The 25,090-nt window shown below is 41.7% G+C and overlaps 1 protein-coding gene across 2 annotated transcripts in view; it reads right to left on the minus strand.

Moving 5' to 3' along the window:
- TMEM185A (transmembrane protein 185A) overlaps positions 1 to 22,999 on the minus strand; it is a 47,226-nt gene extending 24,227 nt beyond the window's left edge. The window contains exon 1 of one of the 2 annotated variants that reach the window (XM_008273468.4): positions 22,797 to 22,999. In XM_008273468.4, coding sequence (XP_008271690.2) covers positions 22,797 to 22,834 — 38 coding nt within the window. In that variant the 5' untranslated portion in view covers positions 22,835 to 22,999. The remainder of the gene's footprint in view (positions 1 to 22,796) is intronic. The other variant, XM_051831611.2, reaches the window with a different exon arrangement.
- Between the last annotated feature and the right edge of the window lie 2,091 nt (positions 23,000 to 25,090).

Raw genomic sequence — 25,090 nt, forward strand, 5'->3', positions numbered from 1 at the left:
ATGAAATAACAGTAGAAAGATATGAGAGAAAAACTCATGAGAGCAAAAGCTAGTTCCTTGAAAATATATTAAAATGATAAATCTACAGCCAGAGTGATCAGGAAAAAAAAAACAGCTGACATAAATTATCCATATCAAGAATGAAAATGATGAGGTAGACATTGAGCACAGTAGGTTAAGCTGCAACTTTGCATAACTGCACCTCTGTATAACTGCACCTCCTAGAGTGCTGGTTCAAGTCCTGGCAACTTAGGTTGTGACCCAGCTTCCTGCTAACACATCCTGGGAGGCAGCACATGATGACTCAAATGCTTGGGACCCTACCTCCCACATGGGAGACCAGATGCAGTTCTGAGCTCCTGGCTTCAGCCTCACCTAGCTCTCACTGTCGTGGACATTTGGGGAGTGAATCAGCAGATGGACAATGTCTCACCCTCTCTGTATCTTTCTCTCTGTCGCTCTACCTTTCAAGTATATAAAAAGAGTTTTTTTTTTTTTAAAAAAAAAGGATGAAAGTGAGGATTATCACTACAAGTCCTACATTTGAGGCATAAGAGCTAAAAATATATTATGAACAACTTTATGCCAATAACTGTCTTGAAAGAAAGAAAATATCAAAGTTCACATAGGAAGAAATAGGTGCTCGCTTATCCATGTATCTATTATGGAAACTAAAATTCTAGTTAAAATCCTTTCCACAGAAAATACCAGGCCATGGTAAAATTCATTTTACATTTAAGGAAGAAATAGCATCAATTGTTCAGAAACTCTGGAAGACAAAGAATAGGGAGTGAACACTTTTTTAAAAAGATTTATTTATTTATGGCTGGCGCCGCGGCTCACTAGGCTAATCCTCCGCCTTGCAGCACCGGCACACCGGGTTCTAGTCCTGGTCGTGGCACTGGATTCTGTCCCGGTTGCCCCTCTTCCAGGCCAGCTCTCTGCTGTGGCCAGGGAGTGCAGTGGAGGATGGCCCAAGTACTTGGGCCCTGCACCCCATGGGAGGCCAGGAGAAGCACCTGGCTGCCGCCATCGGATCGGCGCGGTGCGCCAGCCGCAGCGTGCTGGCCACGGCGGCCATTGGAGGGTGAACCAACGGCAAAGGAAGACCTTTCTCTCTGTCTCTCTTTCTCTCACTGTCCACTCTGCCTGTCTAAATAAATAAATAAATAGATTTATTTATTTATTTGAAAGTCTGAGTTACACAGAGAGAGAAGAGATAGAGAAAGAGAGGTCTTCCATCCGCTGGTTCACTCCCCAATTGGCCACAATAGCCGGAGCTGTGCTGATCGAAAGCCAGGAGCCAGGAGCTTCCTCCAGGTCTCCCACACGGGTGTAGGGGCCCAAGGACTTTGGCGATCTTGTACTGCTTTCCCAGCCCATAGCTGAGAGCTGGATCAGAAGTGAAGCAGCCAGGTCTTGAAACAGCGCCCATATCGAATGCTGGTGCTTCAGGCCAGGGCGTTAGCCCACTGCGCCACAGCACAGGCCTTTTTTTTTTTTTTAAAAATGAGGCCAGTATTATACTGATACCAAAATCTGATCAAAAAAGAAAACTATAAACCAATAACCTTAATGACATAGATGAAAAAAATTAGCTAACCAAATCCAGTAATGTATAAAAAGGACATTACATTATGATCAACTGGAGTTTAAGGATGACTACAACCTGGCTTAATATCTGAAAATCAGTTACTGTGCTTCACTGTAATAGTAGACTGAAAAATTAAAAAAAAACAACAGTTGGCAGAAAAAAGCATCTGGCATAATACACTACCTGTTCAAGATAAACATTGTAAAGAAATTAGAAATAGAAGAGCATCTATGCAAAACTTATAGTTATAATGTTTGATAGTGAACGACTAACTACTTTCCCCCCAAGAGAGGAAACAAGGCAAGTATATCTACTTCAACACACCTATTTAACATTGCACTAGAGGACAGAGCCACAAAACAGTAAAAGAAAAAGTAATAAAAGTCACACAAATTTGAAAGACAGGAGTAAACTTGTCTTTATTCAGAGTCATCATTGTCTATGCAGAAAATGCTGGGGAATCTACAAAAACACTACTAAATCTAATAAGTGAATATAACAAAATTACAGGACACAGGTAAATATGCCAAAAATACTGCATTTCTATATAGTAGTAACACACTGGAAATGTAAATTGGAAAAAAAAAGAAACTATACCACAACCCTATTATAAATCTAAAACTATTCTAAAATTAAAAGAAAATGCTGCATATAGTAGCAATGACACACTGGAAATAGAAATAGGAAAAAAATTACACTGTACCCCTCCTATAAGTCTAAGATTGGTCTAAAAACAAAAGTTTATATGAGAACTATCATTTATATAGGAATATGAGGCTTGGGAAAATATGATAAAATGTGTGTAAGATTTGTGCATTGAAGTCTACCACTGTAGCCTTACACCATTCAGTCTGCAATAACAAAATGCCACAGATGGGGTGATTTATAAACAATAGGAACTTATTTCTCACAGATCAAGAGGCTGGAAGCATGAGATCAGAGTGCCATCACGGTCAGGTTCTGGTGAAGATGGTATAAAAACAGTGAGCCTCATATGGCTCCCTGACCTCTTCTTTTAAGGTACTAATCTTAATTATGAGGGGCCCACACTCATGACATAATCATCTCCCCAAAGGTCCCACCTCCAAATTCTATCACTTTAGGGATTAGGTTTCAACAAATTAATTTTGAGGAAACACAAACATTCAATCCATAATAATTGACAGGAAAAAAACACTATCCAAATAAATGGAGAGATATACAATGTTCATAGATTAGTAAATTCAATATTATTAAGATTTACATCTTACATGTATTCATTTCCTAATGTTGCCATAATAAATTAACACAATTGTGGTATCTTAAAACAACACACATTTATTCTTTGGAGGCCACTGGTCCAAAATGAGTCTCAATGGGCTAAAATAAAGATATGAGCAGGGCCCTACTCCTTCTGGGTACTCCAAGGGAGAATCTACTATTGGCCTTTCCCAGTTTCTAAAACTATACTTTTTAGCAAAACTAATACATGTGGGCTTTTCTTCTTTTTTTTTTTTTTTGAATTTTAGCTCCCACATATAAGGGAGAACATGAATTATTTGTCTTTCTGTGTCTGGGTTATTTCACTGAACATGATGTTCTCCTGTTCCAATCATTTTGCTGCAAATGATAGAATTTCATTTTTGCTTTATAGCTGAACAATATTCCATTATGTGTACATACCACATTTTCTTTTTTTCTGTTCATCTGATAATGGATACTTTGATTGATTCCATATTTTGGGTATTGTGAACAGTGCTGCTATGAACAGGTATCTCTTGATACCATGAATTCACATCTTTTTGACATATACTCAGTAGAGGGAATGCTGGATCCTATGGCAGTTCTATTTCTAGTTTTTTTTTTTTTAAATCCATACTGTTTTCTTCAATGACTGCACTAACTTACATTCCTATCAACAGTGTATAAGAGCTCCTCTTTTTCCACATCCTCACCAGCATTTGTTGCTCTTTTTCTTACATCTTTTATTTATTGATTTATTTGAAAGGCAGAGAGACAGAGAGAGAGAGAGAAAGAAACATAGAGAAACACTGAGAGAGTTGCTACCTGCTGGTTCACTATCCAAATGCCCACAATTGGTACTGGGCCAGGCTAAAGCCAGGAGCCAGGAACTCAGTTCAGTCCAGGTCTCTCACATGGTGGTAATGACCCAACTACTTGAGCTGTGACCTGCTGCATCCCAGGCTGTGCATCAGCAGGAAGCTAGAATCTGAAACAAAGGCAGGACATGAACCCAGGCATTCCAGTGTATGTTCTGGGCATCCCAAGTGGTGTCTTAAACACTATGCCAAATGCCCACCCCCTTTTGTCTTTTTAATAAGTAACTATAAATAGTATTAAGTGATATCTCATTGTGATTTTGATTTGCATCTTCATGAGGACTAGCGATGTTGAGCAGTTTTTTTTTTTTATGTACCTGAAAGCCATTTGTGTGTCTTCCTTTGAAAAACATCTACTTACAGGTTTACAAGTATTGCGATTTTAAAACTGGATTGTTTTTTTGCTATTGAGTTCCTAGTATATTCCAATTAGCAAATGCTTGTTAAATGTATAGTTTATAAATTAAAATTTAGACTTTTAATGTAAATTGTGAGTTTTGACACATCCATATGCTTCCATTAACTACCACTCAAACATATAAAGACCAGTTTCATCACTGCATAATATTCCCTCACATCCTTATATAGTCAGCCTCTTCCCCTAACATAGCCACTAGTAACTGCTGATTTGTTTTCTATGTCTACAGTTTTCCTTTTACAGAATATCAAACACTTTAGAGCTCACTATACAATATGTTGTATATTCAGTCTAAATTACTTAGCAAAATACACCTCATTTTCATCCATGTTTTTGTCTGGATCTATAGTATGTTCATTTTCACTGCTAATTTGTATTCCATTGAATGAATTTACTTCAAATGGTTTAACCTTTCATAAATTTATGGACATTTGGGTTGTTTCCAGTGACTCCCTTTTTCTTAAGTAAACATCTAGATGTGTGGTTAGTGGGTCATAAAATAAGTATGTACCTGAAACATTGCCAGTGTGTTTTCTAAAGTGGTTGTATTGTTTGACATTCTCACCAACATATATGAGAGTTCCAACTGCAGTACCTCCTTGGCAACACATGCTATGGTTAATCATTTTCATTTTTGTCATTCTAGTGAGTTAGTAATTTTATCTCATTGTAGTTTTAACTTATATTTATTTGGATATTGAATTTTTCCTGTCAGTTATTATGGATTGAATGTTTGTGTTTCCTCAAAATCCATTTGTTGAAACCTAATCCCTAAAGTGATAAAATTTGGAGGTGGGACCCTTGCCCATATGGTATGCTGGTGTCACAGGTGGAAGTTTTACCAGCTATGCCACAATGCTAGCTCCTGACAAACGTAAAAATTATTGAGAATCCTTGAATGGCCTCACAACAAAGAGATGGCAAATATTTAAGGTGCTAGGTGTGCTAATTACTCTGATTTCATCATCACATAATGTGTACATACATCAAAACCCCACCTTGTACCCCATAAATAAATACAAATATTACATGTCAATATTTTTTAAAAAATTACTGATTTCCTCTAAGGGCTTCTATTGATATGGATTACCTCTATTAATATCTCCTGTACCATACAATAAAATGGTTATTTTAAGATATTTACTATTTAAAAGTAACAATAAACATATTACATATTAACATAATTATATGAAAAAAACTATTTTCCAAAACCAATATAAATTTAGTGAAAAGAGTGGCATTGTTTCTATAGTTTTACAAAGCTTTGAATTTCTGGCTTCACAGAAGACACTTGCACTCATTCTGTTGCAATGTATTATTTTGATTCAAACATAATCTGGCCTTATAGAGATACACATTTAGAAAAGAACTTTTCTTAAAGGATTTATTTATTTGTTTGAATGGCAGAGTCACAGAGAGAGAAGGAGAGAGAGAAAGATCTTCCACTTGCTAGTTCACCCCCCTCCCCCCAAATGCCTGCAAGGACCAGGGCCAGGAGCTTCTTCTGGGTCTTCCACGCAGGTGCAGGGGCCCAAGGACTTGGGCCATCCTGTGCTACTTTCCCAGGCACATTAGCAGGGAGCTGGATCAGAAATGGAGCAGCTGGGAATTGAATTGGTGCTCATATGGGATGCCGATGCTGCAGGCCATGGCTTAAACCTTCAGTGCCACAATGCCAAAACCAGAAAAAAAAAGTATTTTAACAGCTTTTTAAGATAATGGTAGATATTTCCTTCAATAAGTCACAAAATTCAACAAGTAGAAGTTTCCTTTTTTAAAAGATTTTTTTTATTATTTATTTGAAACGTAGAAGGAGGGAGGTAGAAAGGAAAGGTTGGAGACACAGATATAAAGGCAGGGAGGGAGAGAGAGGGAGAGATAGAGGAGGGGGAAAGATTGTCCTTCTATTGGAGTTCACTTCCCAAATGCTCACAAATCCCAGGGCTAGTCCAGGTTGAAGCCAGGCACCAGGAGTTCCACCTAGGTCCATCACATGGGTGATAGGATCTCAAGTACTTGGGCCATCTTTTGCTGCCTCACAGACACATTAGCAGGAAGTTAGATCAGAGGCATGAAGTAGCCAGGACTTGAACCTGGCAATATCATCTTGGATGCAGGTGTCCCAAACAGCCATTTAAGCTACTGCACCACATTACCAGTCCCAAGTGGAAGTTTCTTAAATGTTAACTGTAATGGGGGCCGGCGCTGTGGCACAGCGGGTTAAAGCGCGGGCCTGAAGCGTTGGCATCCCATATGGGTACAGGTTGGAGTCCCGGCTGGTCCACTTCTGATCCAGCTCGCTGCTGTGGCCTGGGAAAGCATAGAAGATGGTCCAAGTCCTTGGGCTTCTGCACCTACGTGGGAGACCCAGAAGAAGCTCCTGGCTCCTGGCTTCAGATCAGCACAGCTCCAGCCATTGCGGCCAATTGGGGAGTGAACCATTGGATGGAAGACCCCCTCCCCCTCTGCCTCTCCTCTCTATGTGTAACTCTGACTTTCAAATAAATAAAAACCTTTAAAAATGTTAACTGTAATGTAGAATTGGAAATCCTATCAATGAACTTTTGAACACTGCAACATTAAAATGCACTAGTCTCTCCTGCACTTTGAATCTTTTAAGAAAATTTTTATTTAATACAATATAAATTTCGAAAGTACAACTTTGGGATTATAGCGGTTTTTCCCTGCATAATCACCCTCCCATCCACAAACCATCCCAACTCCTATTCCCTCTCCCATCCCATTCTTTAAGATTCATTTTTAATTATGTATATATACAGAAGATCAACTCTATACTAAGTAAAGATTTCAACAGTTTGTACCCACATAGACACACAAAGTATAAAGTATTGTTTGAAGACTAGTTTTTCCATTAATTCTCATAGTACAACACATTAAGGACAGAGGTCCTACATGGGGAGCAAGTGCAGAGTGACTCCTGTTGTTGATTTAACAATTGACACTCTTGTTTATGACATCAGTAATCACCCAGGGCTCTTGACATAAGCTGCCAAGGTTTTGGAAGCCTCCTGAATTCACCAACTCCGACCTTATTTAGACAAGGCCATAATCAAAGTGGAAGTTCTCTCCTCCCTTCAGAGAAAGTTACCTCCTTCTTTGATGGCCCCTTCTTACCACTGGGATATCACTCACAGAGATCTTTCATTTAGGTTTTGTTTTGTTTGTTTGTTTGTTTTTTGCCGCAGTGTCTTGGCTTTCCAGGCCTGGGAAACTCTCATAGGCTTTTTAGCCAGATCTGAATGTCTTAAGGGCTGATTCTGAGGCCAGGGTGCTGTTTAGGGCATTTGCCATTCTATGAGTCTGCCATATATCTCAATTCCCATGTTGGGTCATTCTCTCCTTTTTAATTCTATCAATTATTATTAGCAGATACTGGTCTTATTTATGTGATCCCTTTGACATCTTTTATCCCTGCATGACTGTGTAATTCCATGTAAGTTGACTGAAAAATACTGGTTCACTGATCATTGATCTTTCAAATGTTGACTTATTTCACTAAATGAATAGCAAAAAATAAAAATCACAGTAGTTGTTATGACCACTCAGTTGGAAACATTTTAGGTACTGACACACTGCCAAGCCATCGTAGTGGAAAGAAGTTTCTAAAAATTCTGATTTTCCCATGCTTCATTTCAAATTTTACCATTTGCACCAAATACTACAAGTTGTTTTCCTTGAAGAAGCAAGTTCAATTTTTGCATTCTTGAGACAATGTCTGCCAAATATCCTTATGCAAATGACCTATCTTATCTCTTAGTTGTCCTTCCAAATGAAAATGGTGTTCCATGAAAAGAGCAGCTTACAACTCAGACACACATTGCTTTGATTCAACTGTTGCACTTCAGTCTACAGCAGAAAGCCTTTATGCATAAACCCCATTTCATCACATGGAATGTTAAAACAGATGCCCACTCAGGACTCAAGATTAAATGAGATTAATATTTCTTCTGCTTTATCAAGGACATTCCTAAGTGATGCAGTCATATTTTTAAACTGCAAGTCTATGGAGGTGAGGAAACCAAAGACAACTAGTGCCGTGCAGCTGGTGCCATTGTCCTGATTTGTGCTCAGGCACCTGCTGTTTGACACACATCCCCACTGCATCTACACCACCAGTACCAATGCTGAAACAAAATACTTCTCAGTATTATTATGAAACAAAAGAAACAAAATATTTCTCAGTATTATTATGAAAGTAATTTTGACCTTGCAGACTACTGTAAAGTATCTCAAAACCCTCTAGAGCTCTGTGTAAATGTCTAATAATTGCTGTACTAAATATATGTTAGTCATTATTATTAATACTAAAAAACAAAGACATTTTAAAAGCTACCACAAAGAAAAAGAAAGCTAATGTTGAAACATGCCAAGACAATAATGACTTCATCCTTTAGACTTTTGCAAAGAAAAGGGCTCATGGTGGTGGGGTGGGAGGGAAGGATTCACAAGTTAATAGAAATGGAATCATCACCACAAATATAAAAAGTAACCAGCAGAGACAACCTTTTTCATCTCTTAAAGCAGAGATGATGGAGCTGATGCTGTGTTGTAGTATGTTAAGCCTCTGCCTGAGGAGTCACCATCCCAAATGGGCACCGGTTTCTGTCCTGGCTGCTCCTCTTCCAATCCAGCTCTCTGATAATGGCCAGGAAAGCAGTGGAAGATGGCCCAAGTGCTTGGGCCCCTACCTCCATGTGAGAGACCTGAAAGAAGCTCCTGGCTCCTGGCTTCGGATGGGTCCAGCTCTGGCCATTGTAGCCATATGGGGAGTGAAGTAGTGGATGGAAGACCTCTCTCTCTGTCCTTCTCTGTCTGTAGCTCTGCCTCTCAAATAAATAAATCTTAAAAAATAAAAAGCAGAGACTATTGTAAAATCTAGAAAATAAAAATCAAGCTTTCAACCAAAGTCTATGGCTACAAATATCATTGTCAAAAATGATGGCCTTGAAAACAAATTATTTGAAAGAAATCAGTGGGGGCTGGCGCCATGGCACAATAGGTTAATCCTCTGCCTGCAGCACTGGCATCCCATATGGGTGCAGGTTCTAGTCCTGGCTGCTCCACTTCCAATTCAGCTCTCTGCTATGGCCTGGGAAGCAGTGGAAGATGGCCAAGTCCTTGGGCCCCTGCACCTGCGTGGGAGACGCAGAAGAAGCTCCTGGCTCCTGGCTTCAGATCGGTGCAGCTCCGGCCACTGTGGCTATCTGGGGAGTGAACCAACAGACAAAAGACCTTTCTCTCTGTCTCTCCCTCTCACTGTCTGTAACTCTACCTCTCAAATAAATAAATAAAATCTTTTTTAAAAAAAGAAAGAAATCGGCCGGCGCGTGGCTCAATAGGCTAATCCTCCACCTTGCGGCGCAGGCACACCGGGTTCTAGTCCCGGTCAGGGCGCCGGATTCTGTCCCGGTTGCCCCTCTTCCAGGCCAGCTCTCTGCTATGGCCAGGGAGTGCAGTGGAGGATGGCCCAGGTGCTTGGGCCCTGCACCCCATGGGAGACCAGGAAAAGCACCTGGATCCTGGCTCCTGCCATCGGATCAGCGCGGTGCGCCGGCTGCAGCGGCGGCCATTGGAGGGTGAACCAACGGCAAAGGAAGACCTTTCTCTCTGTCTCTCTCTCTCACTGTCCACTCTGCCTGTCAAAAATAAAAAAAAAAAATAAAAAAAAATAAAAGAAAGAAATCAGTGAACTATAACATTCACAAATGTAAAGATAACGATAGACACAGGATTCACAGGTAAGATACTATGTAGAGGTAATTATTTTCTAAAGGAATTTCAGACTATAAACAAAAAGTAGATGATAGGGTAAACATGCTGTAAGCTAAATTCATTATCGTCCATAAAAAAGTGTTTTATTTATATAAGAATATTGGAACTAATGAAAACAGAAGTACTAAAATATTCTAAATGTCAGAAAGTGATTTTCTTTACCTAATTTAAAGGGAAATGAAGAGTTTTTTTTTTTAATGTTTATTTTCATCTACTCAAAAGGCAGAGCCAAGAGCAAGAGCAAGAGCAAGAGCGAGAGATTGATCTTCTATCTGCTGATTCACTCCCCAAATGTCCACAACAGCCAGGGCTGGGTCAGGCTTAAGTCGGGTGCCCAGAACTCAATCTGCTTCTCCCACATAGGGGGCAGGAACCCAATTACTAGGCCATCACCTGCTGCCTCCCAGTATGTATCAGCAAGAAGAGGCACCATAAGCAGGGTAACCAGGACTTGAACTGGCACTCCAATATGGGATGTGGGAATGCCAACTCAGAAATTAAGAGATTATGTCAGGGCTGGTGTTGCAGCTTAGTGGGTAAAGCCATCCTCTGTGCATACCCTATGGATAATAGTTCATGTCCTGGCTGTTCCACATCTAATCCAGATTCCTGCTAATGGGCTGGAGAAAGAGTGGAAGATGGTCCAAGTGTCTGGGCCCCTGTCACCAATGTGGGAGAATTTCCTGGCACCTGGCTTTAGCCTGGCACAGTACTAGCCATTGTGGCCAACTGAGGAGTGAATCAGCAGATGGAAGTGCCTTCTCTCTCTCTCTCTCTCTCTTTCTCTCTCTCTCTCTCTCTCTGTAACCCTGACCTGCAAATAAATAATTGTTTTTTAAAAAAAAGTTTGTCTATTAAATTAAAATTTTTGAAAATAGAAAGAAATATAAATTCATAAGAAGACAAGTAATAGTACAAACATATAATTCAAATACTGGGGTTAGAAAATATGATGGATTGACTGCCCTGTGTATTAATTTCCATTTTGCTGCCATACCAAATTACCACAAACTTAGTGACTTAAAAAGAAACATCATTATCTTACAGTTCTGGTGGCCAGATGTCTAATTTGAGCCACACAGGGCTAACTCAAGGTGTCAGCAGGCTATATTCCTTCCAGAGAGTCTTGGGAAGAATGTTTCCTTGCTTTTCCCAGCTTCTGCAGCCCTCCTCCTCCATCTTCAAAGTTAGCAATGGAGAGCCCATTTGTTCTCATCTTGAATTACCCTGACCTCCTCTTTTGTCCCCCCTTTCTACATTTAGGATTAAAAGATATTGTTGCAAAGAATATTTGAAATTCACAGATACAGGGGTTTTTCAAAAATGTATGGGAAATGTGCATTATGAAAAAACTAGATAAATATTTCAAAATTTACGTATTAAAATAAAATTACTTTTTAAATTCCATTTTCTATGAATTTTTGAAGCACCCTCATATTTTCTAAAATAGTCTCCTTATTTTAAGGTGAGATCTTTAGAAAACTTTCATACTTCCATTCCTCTTTGCCATGAACTGGAACATATTCCCAGGTTCCAAGGATTAGAATGTAAACATATTTATTCTGCCTACCGTAGCTCTACAAGAAGAAAGGTCATGTAGTAGACTAAAAATCCAGAGGTGACTGTTCAGCCTAGGAGTTAAGACACAGGTTAGGATATCTATGTCCCATATTGAAATGCTTAGGTTCAACACTTTGCTCTTACTCCACTTTCCTACTAATGCAGACCATGAGAGCCAGCAGTCATGGCTCAAGTTCCTGCCATCCACCTAGAAGACCTGGATTGAGTTCCAGGCTCCCAGCTCCTGTCCCAGTCCCAGGCTATTGTAGGCATTTGGGGAGTATACCAGCACAGCAGATAGGAGGTTTTTTTTCTTCTCTCTCTCTCTCTAATAAAAGCCCCTGCTTTTGACTCATAGAATGGTGGATGTCCTAAACAGCACTCTGGCCTCAGAATCAGCCCTAAAGGCATTCAGATCTGGCTGAAAAGCCCATGAGAGTATTTCAGGCATGGAAAGCCAAGACACTCTGGCAAAAAGATCTCTGTGAGTGAGATCCCAGTGGAAAGAACAGGTCTTCAAAGAAGGAGGTACCTTTCTCTGAAGGGAGGAGAGAACCTCCACTTTGAATATGACCTTGTCTACACAAGATAAGAGTCGGTGAACTCAAAAGGCTTCCATAGCCTTGGAAACTCATGACTGGTGCATAGGGAGATTACCGATGCCATAAACAGGAGTGTCAATTTGTAAAGTCAACAACAGGAGTCACTGTGCACTTACTCCTCATGTAGGATCTCTGTCCTTAATGTGCTGTACAGTGAGACTTAATGCTATAATGAGTACTCAAACAGTATATTTCACTTTGTGTTTCTATGGGGGTGCAAACTGTTGAAATCTTTACTTAATGTATACTAAACTGATCTTCTGTAAAAAAAAAAAAAGAAGAAATTATCAATTCCCAACTTGACTCTCACTGGGATTAAACATGACAATAGGTCTGATCTGATTTCATCATCATTTAAAACATCATCTATTATTTTTCACTTTATGTTTGTGTGGGAGCAAACTGTTGAAATCTTTACTTAATGTATGCTAAACTGATCTTCTGTATATAAAGAGAATCGAAAATGAATCCTCATGTGAATGGAAGGGGAGAGGGAGTGGGAAAGGGGAGAGATGCGGGTGGGAGAGACGATATGGGGGGGAAGCCATTGTAATCCATCAGCCATACTTTGGAAATTTATATTCATTAAATAAAAGTTAAAAAAAAAAGAAAAAAAAAAAGCCCCTGCTTTTAACCCACTGTGCCATGCTGCCAGCCCCTTGGTTTGACTTTTTGACACTGGTTTTCAACTGCGCCTTTTGAATGCAACAGATTCATAATTTAGTTGTTTATTGTTATATTATTTATTTATTACCTCACAAAATGCAGATAACATAGATAACATCAACTCTAGCAGACAGTACTAAGGTAAGGATTAAATAGTTGATTTGAAAGTACTTGTTGGGGCTGGCTCCATGGCTCACTGGGTTAATCCTCCGCCTGCAGCGCCAGCATCCCATATGGGTGTCAGGTTCTAGTCCCAGCTGCTTCTCTTCCAGTCCAGCTCTCTGCTCTGGCCTGGGAAGGCAGTGGAGGATGGCCCAAGTGCTTGGGCGCCTGCACCCGCATGGGAGACCAGGAGGAGGTACCTGGCTCCTGGCTTCAGATCGGCATAGTTCTGGCCATGGCGGCCATTTGGGGGATGAACCAACAGAAAAGGAAGACCTTTCTCTCTGTCTCTCTCTCTCACTGTCTGTAACTCTACCTGTGAAATAAATAAATAAAATCTTTAAAAAAAAAAGTACTTGTTACATGGCTTGCACCAAGCAGATAACACTCAATAAATGTTAGTTTCTTTCCTTAAAAACAAAATCAAGGATTAAACAGAACATTATCATTATTACAGAATATTTAAAATACACTTTAACACAACTATAAATGTCAAAAAAGCTAGACTTCTGCCAAAGTAGAACTCAGAGAAAAGGTATATACTCCAAAAGTTTAAATAAAAGCAAAGAGGAAAAAAGATGCAAACTAAGTAAGTTTCTATCTAAAAAAGCCAAAATATGAAAATAATAAAGTTAAAAGTGGGGGAAAAAACTAAAAGTAGAAATAGATGTAAAAATAGAGCTGACAAGTAATACCAACAGCTTGTTCTTTGAAAAAATTAAACTACAAATAAAACAAATTGATATAAGCAGAAAATTTGAAAGATGAAATTTATACACATTCTTTTAATTAGAGGAAGAAGCAATAATATTTCAATAATACCAATACATTTGGGAGCCAATTCCAAAAGATGACTGCATATCAAATAGAAAATATTAAGATTGGCAAGACAATGTACTTGTAGCAATAATATGGTGATAAGAAAACCTAAGTTTTTTAAAAAGGCACAAATTGTAAACTATTTTGAGTTACTATTAGTTTTTTAAAGATTTACTTATTTATTTGAAAGGCAGAGAAGGGAGGGAGGGAGGGAGAATGAACTGATCTTCCATTTACTGGTTCATTCCCCAAATGGACACAAGAGCCAGGGCTGGGCCAGGCAAAAGCCGGGAACCTAGAATTCCACTCAGGTCTCCCACATAGGTGTATGGAGTTTTCTGCTCAGGCTCAAATTTCATCTCTTCACTACTGGTAGAGGGAACAGGGACAAAGGGAAGAATGACAACAGAGAGGGAAAATAGATATAGATAGATAGATAGATAGATAGAGATGTAGATAGAGATGTAGATATAGATATAGATGTAGATATATAGCAAAGGGATGACTGTGCTGATAAAACTTCTAGTTCTGTTTTCTGCAAATCCAAATAATGAAGTGGAATCTTAAGAACCATCCATTTCCTCCAGTGGAAATTTCTGGCTTAACTGGAGCATGTACCCGTACACAAACACACACTCACTTTGGGTGGCATATTCCTGTCTACAGCTTCAGATAATAGCTCCAACTGACAAATTGCTAACTGACATTCTCAAAAACTATTAAAGGGATTGCACCTCTTACACTGAAAAGAATCATATTAACCACATTTAAAATCTTAGTGGCTATTTTAACTGGATTTACCAAGATGAAATATTTTTAAGAGCATTTAACCATTTATAAAAAAGCACAAAAAGCCAACTGAAAACAAATCACTCTTAAGAGAGGATAAAAAAGAGCATAGGCTGATAAAAATATCTGCATTAAAGTTCCCCATCTGTCATTTATCAGTTGTGCAGTCTTGGGTGAGTTAATTTTCCCTAAGTCTGTCTTCTCATCTAATGTCTCATATACTGATTCACTAAGCCAAAAGGTATGTGAAGGCTCTGTGAAAATGATACAATTTACCTATTTTAGCTCTAACATTATTATGAAAGAGAAAAGTTCTGCCACACTGGCATAACAGTTTCATTTAGCAATCATTTTTTTTTTTTTTTACTATTGGGACAGAGCTGACAAATGATGAACCATCGGTTATACAGAATCCATCATCAGAGTTTAATTCAAGGCTTTGTTTTAAATTCTAAGGGTCTTGTACAGGGATAGCCTATCACTGGGCAAGGAATTAGAAACCCCAACATTAGGAAACTTAACTCCTAGAGTTCCAGGAAACTATCAAATACTCCTCCCAACCATCATTTCTCCTCTACAATGAGTTTTCCGGTGATATATGTCCATTTTATATTGAGCATTTACTCGAGTATGCAGCATATTTATTCAGCACCTTAAAATCTTGATCTTCGGCCGGCGCTGCAGTTCACTAGGCTAATCCTCTGCCTGCAGCGCCGGCACTCCAGGTTCTAGTCCCAGTTGGGGTGCCAGTTCTGTCCCAGTTGCTCCTCTTCCAGTCCAGCTCTCTGCTGTGGCCCGGAAAGGCAGTGGAGGATGGCCCAAGTGCTTGGGCCCTGCACCCGCATGGGAGACCAGGAGGAAGCACCTGGCTCCTGGCTTCGGATCGGCGCAGTGCCAGCCGTAGCGGCCATTTGGGGGGTGAACGAACAGAAGGAAGACCTTTCTCTGTCTCTCTCTCACTGTCTAACTCTGCCTGTCAAAAAAAAAAAAAAATCTTGACCTTTGGTGAACTCTGTCAAGGAAGTGTGCATGTAATTACCAAATAATGGGAATTATATTTTTAAAATCAGAAAATATGCATTCAAATTAGACTTGTCTCCTTTAACCAGTTCCCTTGGAAGGCAATCCACTAATTCCCATGACACTTCATTGCTCAAACTATCTTTTGAGCCTTCTTCCTGGAAGTGCCTTGATAGCCTACAGTCTGTTCTTTCGAATATTCTAAGTGGTGCCAAATCTTCACTAATAATGTATTTGATTTTTGGAAATAGTCAAGACTCAGCCAGAGCCAAGTTTAGTGAATACGATGTGTGATCAAACCAGGTAGGACTATTTTGATTAAAAATGATATATGATTATAAAGTAATGAGATGGATTTTCTTATGATTTATAAACTGACACTAAAAGGAATCCCAGATGGTGGCAAGGAGTATGAGCACTGGAATAGGTATACATATTGTTTCTCCATGTAATTTGTTTAAATACCAATACTATAAGCTCCAATATAAAGTCTGCTTTATTTAATCACAGCTTTATAAATATAAAGTTCCTTAGTATATTGGACCTACTGTGTCATGAGAGAAAAGGGTTGTCACTAAATTAGTGAGGCAGCATGATAAAAAGAACACAGACTTCAGAAGAAGACTGATCAGGATTAGAATCCTAACTGGGTCCCTTAGTGCCTTTGCAACTTTAGAGAAGTCACAAACTCTCTAAGACTCTCTAAAATAAGGTTGAGGTGTAGGTATTGTGGTGCAATAGGTTCAGCCCCTACTTGGGACATTCACATCCCATCGGAGTGCCTGGTTTGAGTCCCAGGTACCCTACTGATTCAGCTTCCTGTTAATGCATGCTGGGAAGCAGCAGATAATGACTGAAGTGCCTCTGGCCCTGACACTCGTGTGGAAGACCTGGATGAAGTTTAAAAATAAATAAAATAAGGCTGAAATGTAACTTGAAGGGCTGTTGTAAAGATCAGGGATAATGGATACAAAGCATGTATATTGTACCTGGCACATGAAAGCTACTCACTAGGTCACAGCTATTATTAATAATAATCTCAGTAACATCAAAACAATTATCTAACTGTAGGTAGCTTAATAGGGCAGACCGATAAAGAGTCACTCTGGTAGTGAGTAGTTCCCTGACTGCTAAGTACTAACAATCTGTTCACACTGACGCATTAGGAGATGCTTTCGTAACAATGATGTGTAAGGAATACTTGCAGAAATTAACACTATGTATTTTTTAAGTCCCATGTCATGTGCAGTGCTCCTACCACACTTACCTGTTCACTACTCTCAGAACATCTCAGGCTCTCTCATGATGCCAGGTCTTCATACATTTCTAAGTCCCTTCTAAAACGCCATTCCTGCTCTCTGCTCTGACAAAATCCTACAATTACCTTTCAAAATATAGCATAAATGACACTTCTAGGGACCAGCGCTGTGGCACAGCAGGTTAAGCCTCCACCTGCAATGCTCACATCCCATATGGGCGCAGGTTCATGTCCCAGCTGTTCCACTTCTGATCCAGCTCCCTGCTAATGTGCCTGGGGAAGCAGTAGAAGATGGCCCAAGTGCTTGGGCTCCTACACCCACAAGGGAGACCTGGAAGAAGCTCCTGGCTCCTAGCTTTGGCCTGGCCCAGCCCCAGCCATTGTAGCCATTTAGGGGATGAACCAGCAGATGGAAGATATTCATTCATTCTTTCATTCATTCTCTCTCTCTCTCTCCTGTTCTCTGTAACTCTGCCTTTCAAATAAATAAAAACAAAAACAAATATTTTTTTTAAAAAATCTTGATCCTAAGAAACTAAGAGGTTACCAAAAAAAGTCGCTTCTATGACAGAATATTTCCCACCTACTGTAAACAGAATTAGTGGCTCTACCCTTTGTACTCCCATAGCATTTGGTATTCGGCTTTGTAATGCCTCAGACTGTTGAACTTTAATTTCTCTTTCCATTTCTGTTCCTTTCACTAGGCTTGGGACCTGAGAGAGGGACTCATTTATTTTGGCACTTAAAGCACCTAGCACATCTCCTGGCACATGATAGAAAGGCAAAAGACATTTGGTGAGTTAATGCTTTTAAAAATATTCTGCAAAATGACTGATAAAAGTCAGGTGGCTGTCTTCTGTGAACTATTACTAGCAATGACATTCATTTTTCCCAATTTCAAATAAACGACAGCTTACTGGGCCAACCTTATAGTGTAGCAGGTATAGATACTACCTGTGATGCCAGCATCCCATACGGGTACTGGTTTTGGGCCCCATCTGCTCCACTTCCAATCCAGCTCTTTGCTAATGGCCTGGAAAAGCAGTGGAAGATGGCCTAAGTGTTTGGGCCTCTGCCACGCATGTGGGAGATCCAGGTAAAGCTCCTGGTTCTTGTCTTAGGCCTGCCCCAGCAAGGGCCATTGCAGCCATCTGGGAAGTAAACTAGTGGATGGAAGATCTCTCTTACTCTCTCTGTAACTCTTCTTAATAGATATTAAAAAAAAAAGACAACTTACATTGAATGGCTTTAGAAAATGCAGCATATACAAGTTCCTAAAATGACAATTACTTCATCAATCCTCATGCTCATATGCCAGAATCCCCAGAGAGACATTTCTCTGCCTTTTGTTCCAGGCCAATATACAACCCAGCAGAGTTCTCACAGCTTCCAATACCTGTGCTACCTGGCTACCAAGCTGAAGGTCCTCCTTTGAAGCAGCAACTCCACCAAGGTAGCAGAAAATCTCAAGGATCTTTGGTGTGGGCAGGCTACCCACTTAATGCCAACTATTCCTGGGTCTCTACCTCCAAGGAATGCCTCAGAATCAGAGTTTGCTATTTCTATATAGTTCTAACAATTTGCCTATTCTCTGAATAAGGTTCCATAGGTGTTGGAAAGTGTCAGGCCTTCAAGGAAGGACTTCTTGGAGGGTCAAGTATGTCTATTTCAGCAAGTCTTACCCTGTAAAACAGAAAAGCAATTATGAAAAAGAAGTTCCGGGGCCGGCGCCTTGGTGCAGTAGGTTAATCCTCCGCCTGCAGTGCCGGCATCCCATATGGGCACCAGTTCTAGTCCTGGCTGTTCTTCTTCCAATCCAGCTCTCTGCTATGGCCTGGGAAAGCAGTAGAAGATGGCCCAAGTGCTAAGGCCCCTGCACCTGTATGGGAGACCAGGAGGAAGCACCTGGCTCCTGGCTTCGGATCAGTGCAGCTCCGGCTGTTGTGGCCATCTGGGGAGTGAACCAACGGAAGGAAGACCTTTCTCTCTGTCTCTCCCTTACTGTCTGTAACTCTGTCTCTCAAATAAATACATAAAATATTTAAGAAAAAAGAAAAAGAAGTTCAGGACCAATGTTACGGTGTAGTGTTAAAGGCATCACCAGCACATACCATTTGGAAGCTGGTTCATGTTCTGGTTGATCGACTTCCTATCCAGCTCTCTGCTAATGGCCTGGGGAAAGCAGTACAAGACAGATCAAGTGTGTGGGCCCCTGGCACCCACATGGGGGACATGAATGAGGATTCTGGCTTCGGCCTGGCACATCCCTGGCCTTTGCAGCCCGCTGGGGAGTGAACCTGCAGATGAAGGATCACTCTGTCTCTCTCTCTAATTCTCACTTTCAAATAAATAAATAAATCTTAAAAGAAAAAGAAGAAAGAAAAAGAAGTTCAGGATCAATCAGTTTTGTGCCAGATGGAAATAGGCAGAGGGTCAGCTGGTAGCCCTGCATGTCTGAATGTTGACACCTGTGAATCATTCTTATCGCTAGTTTCCAGAACCTTGGCAATATAGCAGTGGGTTCAGACTCACCAAGATCCAAAAAGTAAGGAAGGAGATCTGGACCCACAGTCCATGCCTTTATACCCACCAAACTATGGTAGTGACTATTTCCGTGACATAGACATCATCTGCAAAGTAAAGGCAGCCACATTTTGCCTTCCCCTCTCTCCAATGGAATGGCTGATCTTCGAAAACAGAGGCTTAAGGGAAAGAGAACTAAGCTGAAGATCACAAAGAAAGCTGTGATTAAATGCAGCAGTTCTAGATTTCCCTTGCAGGCCTGAGAGTTACTCACTTATTCACTCCACAAATATTTATTGAGTCAGCTACTATTCCAAGTATGCAAGCTAAAATAATGTTGGCTCAGAATTAGAGGTAAGGAGCAAAGTAGTAGCACTGAGATTTGAGACCCCAGCACAAGGTATCTTCCTGTCTATACCATTCAGTTTTCTCTCTAGCTATCTTGAAGACTCTCCTTGGCATGCTACAAGATAAAAGCACAATTTAAAACATACAGTATGCCCATAAGACGTGAAACATTATCAGTTTTAAAAAAGATATCTAGGAGCTGGCACTGTGGTATAGCAGGTGAAGCTGCTGCTTGTGGTATCGACATCCCATATGGGCACTGGTTTGAGTCCTGACTGCTCCACTCCTGATCCAGCTCTCTGCTATGGCCTGGGAAAGCAGCAGAAGATGGACCAAGTCTATGGGCCCCTGCACCCACATGGGAGACCTGAAAGAGGCTCCTGGCTCCTGGCTTTGGATCAGCCCAGCTCAGGCTGTTGTGGTCATCTGGGGGAGTGAACCAGCTGATGGAGGACCTCTCTCTCTCTCTCTCTGCCTCTGCCTATCTGTGACTCTGCCTTTCAAATAAATAAATAAAAATCTTTTTAATAAAAGATACCTAATTTACCAATATTACCTGACCAATGTCTTTCTGAAATATCTGTAACTTACCACTGCTCACTCCCAACTGACAACACTGAAATCAGGAAAACAGCCCAACAAAAAGCACCTTTGTACTTTTCAGGTAGATGCATTTTAATCCATGGAGAATTAAGGTATTAATAAAGATGCTAACGATTATTAAAAATCTACTTAGATAAATAGTGTTATAATTTCCACACACTTTTTTTTAGGGGGGTAAGTAGTTAAAGGAAAAAATGGTTAAGGGTGTTATCAGTGCAGCACTATTTTCCTTTGGCAACTCTGTTTGCCTGATAGGTCACTTGAAGCAGTTCCTTGTGGCTTGCAAATTATCTGTCATATAGTAAATAATTCATGAAACTTTATATTTGTAAAGCACTTTGCAATCAATCATTAATTCAACCTCCCTATCATTCTGCAGATAAAACAGATAAGTGGGTTGCCCAAGGACACAAAACAATTCAGCTTTTACTTATCACCCTCTACAAACAATGAAGACACACAAGGCATGCCCAGCTTCAGCACAAACCTTACAGTTGGACAAACCAATCCTAACCCCAGGAAAAGCAGAGGAAAGTACTGCAGTTAGTTCTCTGATACCTACTGTAAACAAGCTCCTCTATGGAGAGTGCCTTCAAGGCCAATAACGGTAATGACTGCACTGTGATAGGGATGTTGGCATTAGAGTACAGAATATTAACTGAAAGAGGAGAAATGACAGTACATTCACAGTCACAATGGTCCACAGCTTAAAATTTCACCATCACTAAGGAGACTGTACTCCCAACACAGTCCCCAAGACTTACTTTCATTCCCAAACAAGTAATCAAGATAATGATCTGCACTGGCCTCCCAGAGCCCAAGCCTTGCATGGTACTATAAGCCATCTATTTACATGACCTTCTACATCTCCAAGCTGGGACCATGCAGCACCTAAAGTACCTAGCATAGGACCTAGTGTACAAATAAAGGGTTTATTAAGTGCATGACTTCCCACTAGTAAGTGAGGGAAATAAACACTACCTCCATAGAGCAGTGAACTTAAGAGATCACTTAGGTCAGGAATGGGGAATGTCCAGCCCGCAAGCTTTATAAGAACTATGAAATCATTTGGTCTGGTCCCTGCGAGGCAACCCCAGGTGGGACTCAAAATTCAACAAGTCGGGGCCGGCACCGTGGCTCACTTGGTTAATTCTCCACCCGTGGTGCCAGCATCCCATATGGGCGCTGGGTTCTAGTCCCAGTTGCTCCTCTTCCAGTCCAGCTCTCTGCTGTGACCCAGGAAGGCAGTGGAGGATGGCCCAAGTGCTTGGACGCCTGCACCCACGTGGAAGACCAGGAAGAAGCACCTGGCTCCTGGCTTCGGTTCGGCGTAGCTCCGGCCGTGGCAGCCATTTGGGGGGTGAAGCAACGGAAGAAAGACCTTTCTCTCTGTCTCTCTCTCTCACTGTCTAACTCTATCTGCCAAATAAAAAAAATTCAACAAGTCTATAGTGGGCTAATTTTTAAGCTGATAATTCTGTGAGGCTCCTGAATGATATAATAAATATCCAAATGGCCCTTGACATAAAAAAAAAGTTCCCAACCCCTGAGTTAGGTCAACCTCTTAGTTTAAGAAATGGCCAAAGGGCAGAGAATCACCCAGTTATATGTGGCCTGGTCTCCAATCCAGGTCTTTTGGCTTAATTTAGTTCCATACACGTTTTACAAGTGCCTACTATGTGCTAGACACAGTATGTGAGAGGTAATGGGGATAGCAAGAAGAACAGGGGCTGATCTCTGTTTCAGGGAGTTCACCATATAGGGGAGGGAACACAGTTAGAGAACATGTGGGCAAGTACAAGGACAGATACTTGATTCCTTAGCCAGTGTTTTCGACACACTGTCCACTGGGTGTTCCCATCTGGGAAATAAAAAACGGTAATATCTACTTCCTGCAAATAAACTTACAGTGAAGAGAAAATGCGTATGAAAAATGCTCAGGTTCAACCTCAAAGGCATTATGTAAGGTATTGTCATACCCTGACACTGACTCCAAGAATTCAACAATGTTTCAGATACCAGTTCAACAAAGAAACAAACAAGCAAGAGGTGGGCATAAATCCAGGAAAACCTCAAGGGCTGAGAGGAACTGGAGGAAACAGCTGGGGTGGAGGCTGAGGGTGTCTGGTCAAGTGAGATGGCCTTGGCATAGAGAATGGAGGACAGGCAGCTGAGTGGGAGAAGATAGAATCAAGAGGGGAAAGTTGGGACATCAATGAGGGAGGGCAAGCTGGGAGGAATGGGGTTCCCCTGGGGGCCGGACAAGGCTCCGGGCCGGGCTTCTTGGGCCGTGGCGAGGCAGTTATAGTTGGCGCAGCCGGGCGGGAAGCTGAAGGCACCCGGAGCAGAAGGAACCAGGCAGGCACCGAGGCCGACTGCTTTATCAGAGAACCGCTCACATCCGCACAGAGGCTCGGGTAGGCGCCCTGGTTCTCGGGCTGCAGCATCATGACCGCTGCGCCTCCGCGGAGTCCGCACCCTAGTCCGTGCCGGAGCCCGCGGTGCGGACTCCTGGGGGGTGCCGCCAATGCCGCCGCCTCACCTCGGGTTGAAGTCCTGGAAAAGGCCCCTCAGGTTCATGGCGGAGAACTTCAACGCGGCGTCCTTCTCCTCCTCCTCCTCCCTCCCCTCGTGCCGCGAAGCCTGCGCCTTACAGCGGGTTCATGATCCCAACCGCCGCCGCCCCGAGAAACCGGAGCCTCCGCCACCTCCCCTCCTCCTTCCGGGCTTCCGTACAGTGGCCGCGCATGCGCCCTGAGTCCCGCCCCGCGCTCCCTGAGCTCGGGAGCTTCCCTGGCCCTGGGTCTCCACTCCATCTGCAGAGGAGACAGCTGGGCGATGGAGGCTAGTAAAGAGAAGGGTAACCCCGAGGGAGAAGGCAGACGACTGCGTGAGTACGCTGACTTGGTGAAGGCCTACAGTGGGGGAACATGCTACCCAGGAGTCCTGCAGAGTTCTTCACAAACACCTGTCACCTGGGCCTGCCCTGGCTTCTGGAGATTTCCCCCAAAGACTACTGACCCCAAGGGAGGGGAGGGACAGGAGGGGGAGGGCGGAGAATAGTGGCAAGGGGTGAGACATTGCCTTTTGGTAATCTCATCCCAGGCTTCTCATGCCAGATCTGTCAATGACTACAAAGTTTGCCTCTCAACTTCCTCTTCAAGCCCTGAGCCAGTACATCAAGCTATGTTGGCCATCCAAACTCACACTGTCATTTCTCCCCTCCTAGTCGAGTTCCCCTATTTGGTTCCCTCTGTTGGCAGCAGGGGGATTTATAGAGGATGCCTAAAGTAGAGATGTAGAATCCATCCTCACTTATCTAAACTAGTGAAGGATTCCTTGGCTTCTTCCAAGGCTTTGTGATAACCTCACTCTGTCCTCTTTTTCTACTCCAAGTTATCCTACCTATAAGTCAGGTCCATTTTTTTTTTTTTTTGACAACATAAACATCTCTGAGTTTCATTTTTCTCTTCTGCAAATAAAAACGGTAAAAAACAGTTTTCCAAGTTTTCAGGAAAGATCCAGTGATATAGTCTACATAATGCACTTCCTGGTGTATTCTACATGTTCAAAGAATGCTGTTCTTATCTGGTAATCTTGGACGCCAGCCTCTTTAAGGATTTCATTTGCTTTTGGAGTCCAATAGCAGAATAAGCTCATAGCAGGTGACCTAGTCTACTGTCTCCACTTCCTGCTGATTTAAGAGTTTTTCATCAGCACAGCAATGCCTTAAATACTAGTCTAGTATCATTATGGATAATAGTCATAGTTTGTTACAATAGCAGATTTTCATGGCAGTCTTATACTAGCTGCCCCCAGGGGCAGCTTGAGAGGATCGCAGTTGGGAGAGGTATATTTTGCTATGATGTATCACCCTTCTTCTGAGCACTTGAAAACATTTAACAAGTGGTAATTAGGCTTTCCAACACCCACTGGGGAGTGGACATTATTATATGAGCTGCTTTCAAGGATGAGTAACCAGAATCAACTTTTCAGCTGCTGGAGTGCCAGGACCCTGTCAGAGACTGGTGCAGCTCCCCTGCCCAACCTCTTGGTTAAGTCTGACATCTAGCACTGAGTTGGTTCCCAATGAACATTCAAATACAGAAGAGGAACTAAGATACAGAGAAACCTGTATAACATGCCCTGAGTCACTCAACTAGTAATGGTGGAGGTGTGAAGATGCAACTCAGCATTTGGCTGAACCCACAGGCCTCACTCTGTTAGAGATACCTACCTATGGTCAGACTGATTAACACCATCTTAATTACCAGTGATCTTGACCCAAACAGGCATTGAGAGGGAGGATACTTGTCAGTTCAGACACTTGAGTAGCAGGCATCATAACTCAAGAACTGCACAGAGTGGCCATGTACGCTGCTCAGCGTCCAGGAACTCAGAGACAGAAACTACTTTCATGAGATTCCAGGGAGTCCTAGAACTGGCTTTGTAGGCCCACATATTCCATTTTATCACTTTCCCCAAAGAAAGCAAGGCCATAGGGACTACCTAGCCTGGGTAACAGGACATGAACACACAAACCACTTGTTGATATACTCATTTGCTCTGATAAGCTAAGTTACCAAAGGGAGAATATGAACCTGTCTGTGTGTACATACAGGAAAAATTGGACTCTCTTAAGCAGTCATGTTCCCAGTATTAATGAAACATATTACCAGGTGTGCCTCAACTCACTGGAGGCCCAACGCTGTACTCCCCTGGCACTGCCATGGAAACAAACAGCAAGAAATGACTTTATTTCGGCTTTTCCTTAACTTGGCACCAAATTCCAAGGCCATCTTACAAGAGGTTCTCTACATTTTTCCACCTAAGGAC

Source organism: Oryctolagus cuniculus, chromosome X, assembly GCF_964237555.1.
Source record: "Oryctolagus cuniculus chromosome X, mOryCun1.1, whole genome shotgun sequence".
Lineage (NCBI taxonomy): Eukaryota > Metazoa > Chordata > Mammalia > Lagomorpha > Leporidae > Oryctolagus > Oryctolagus cuniculus.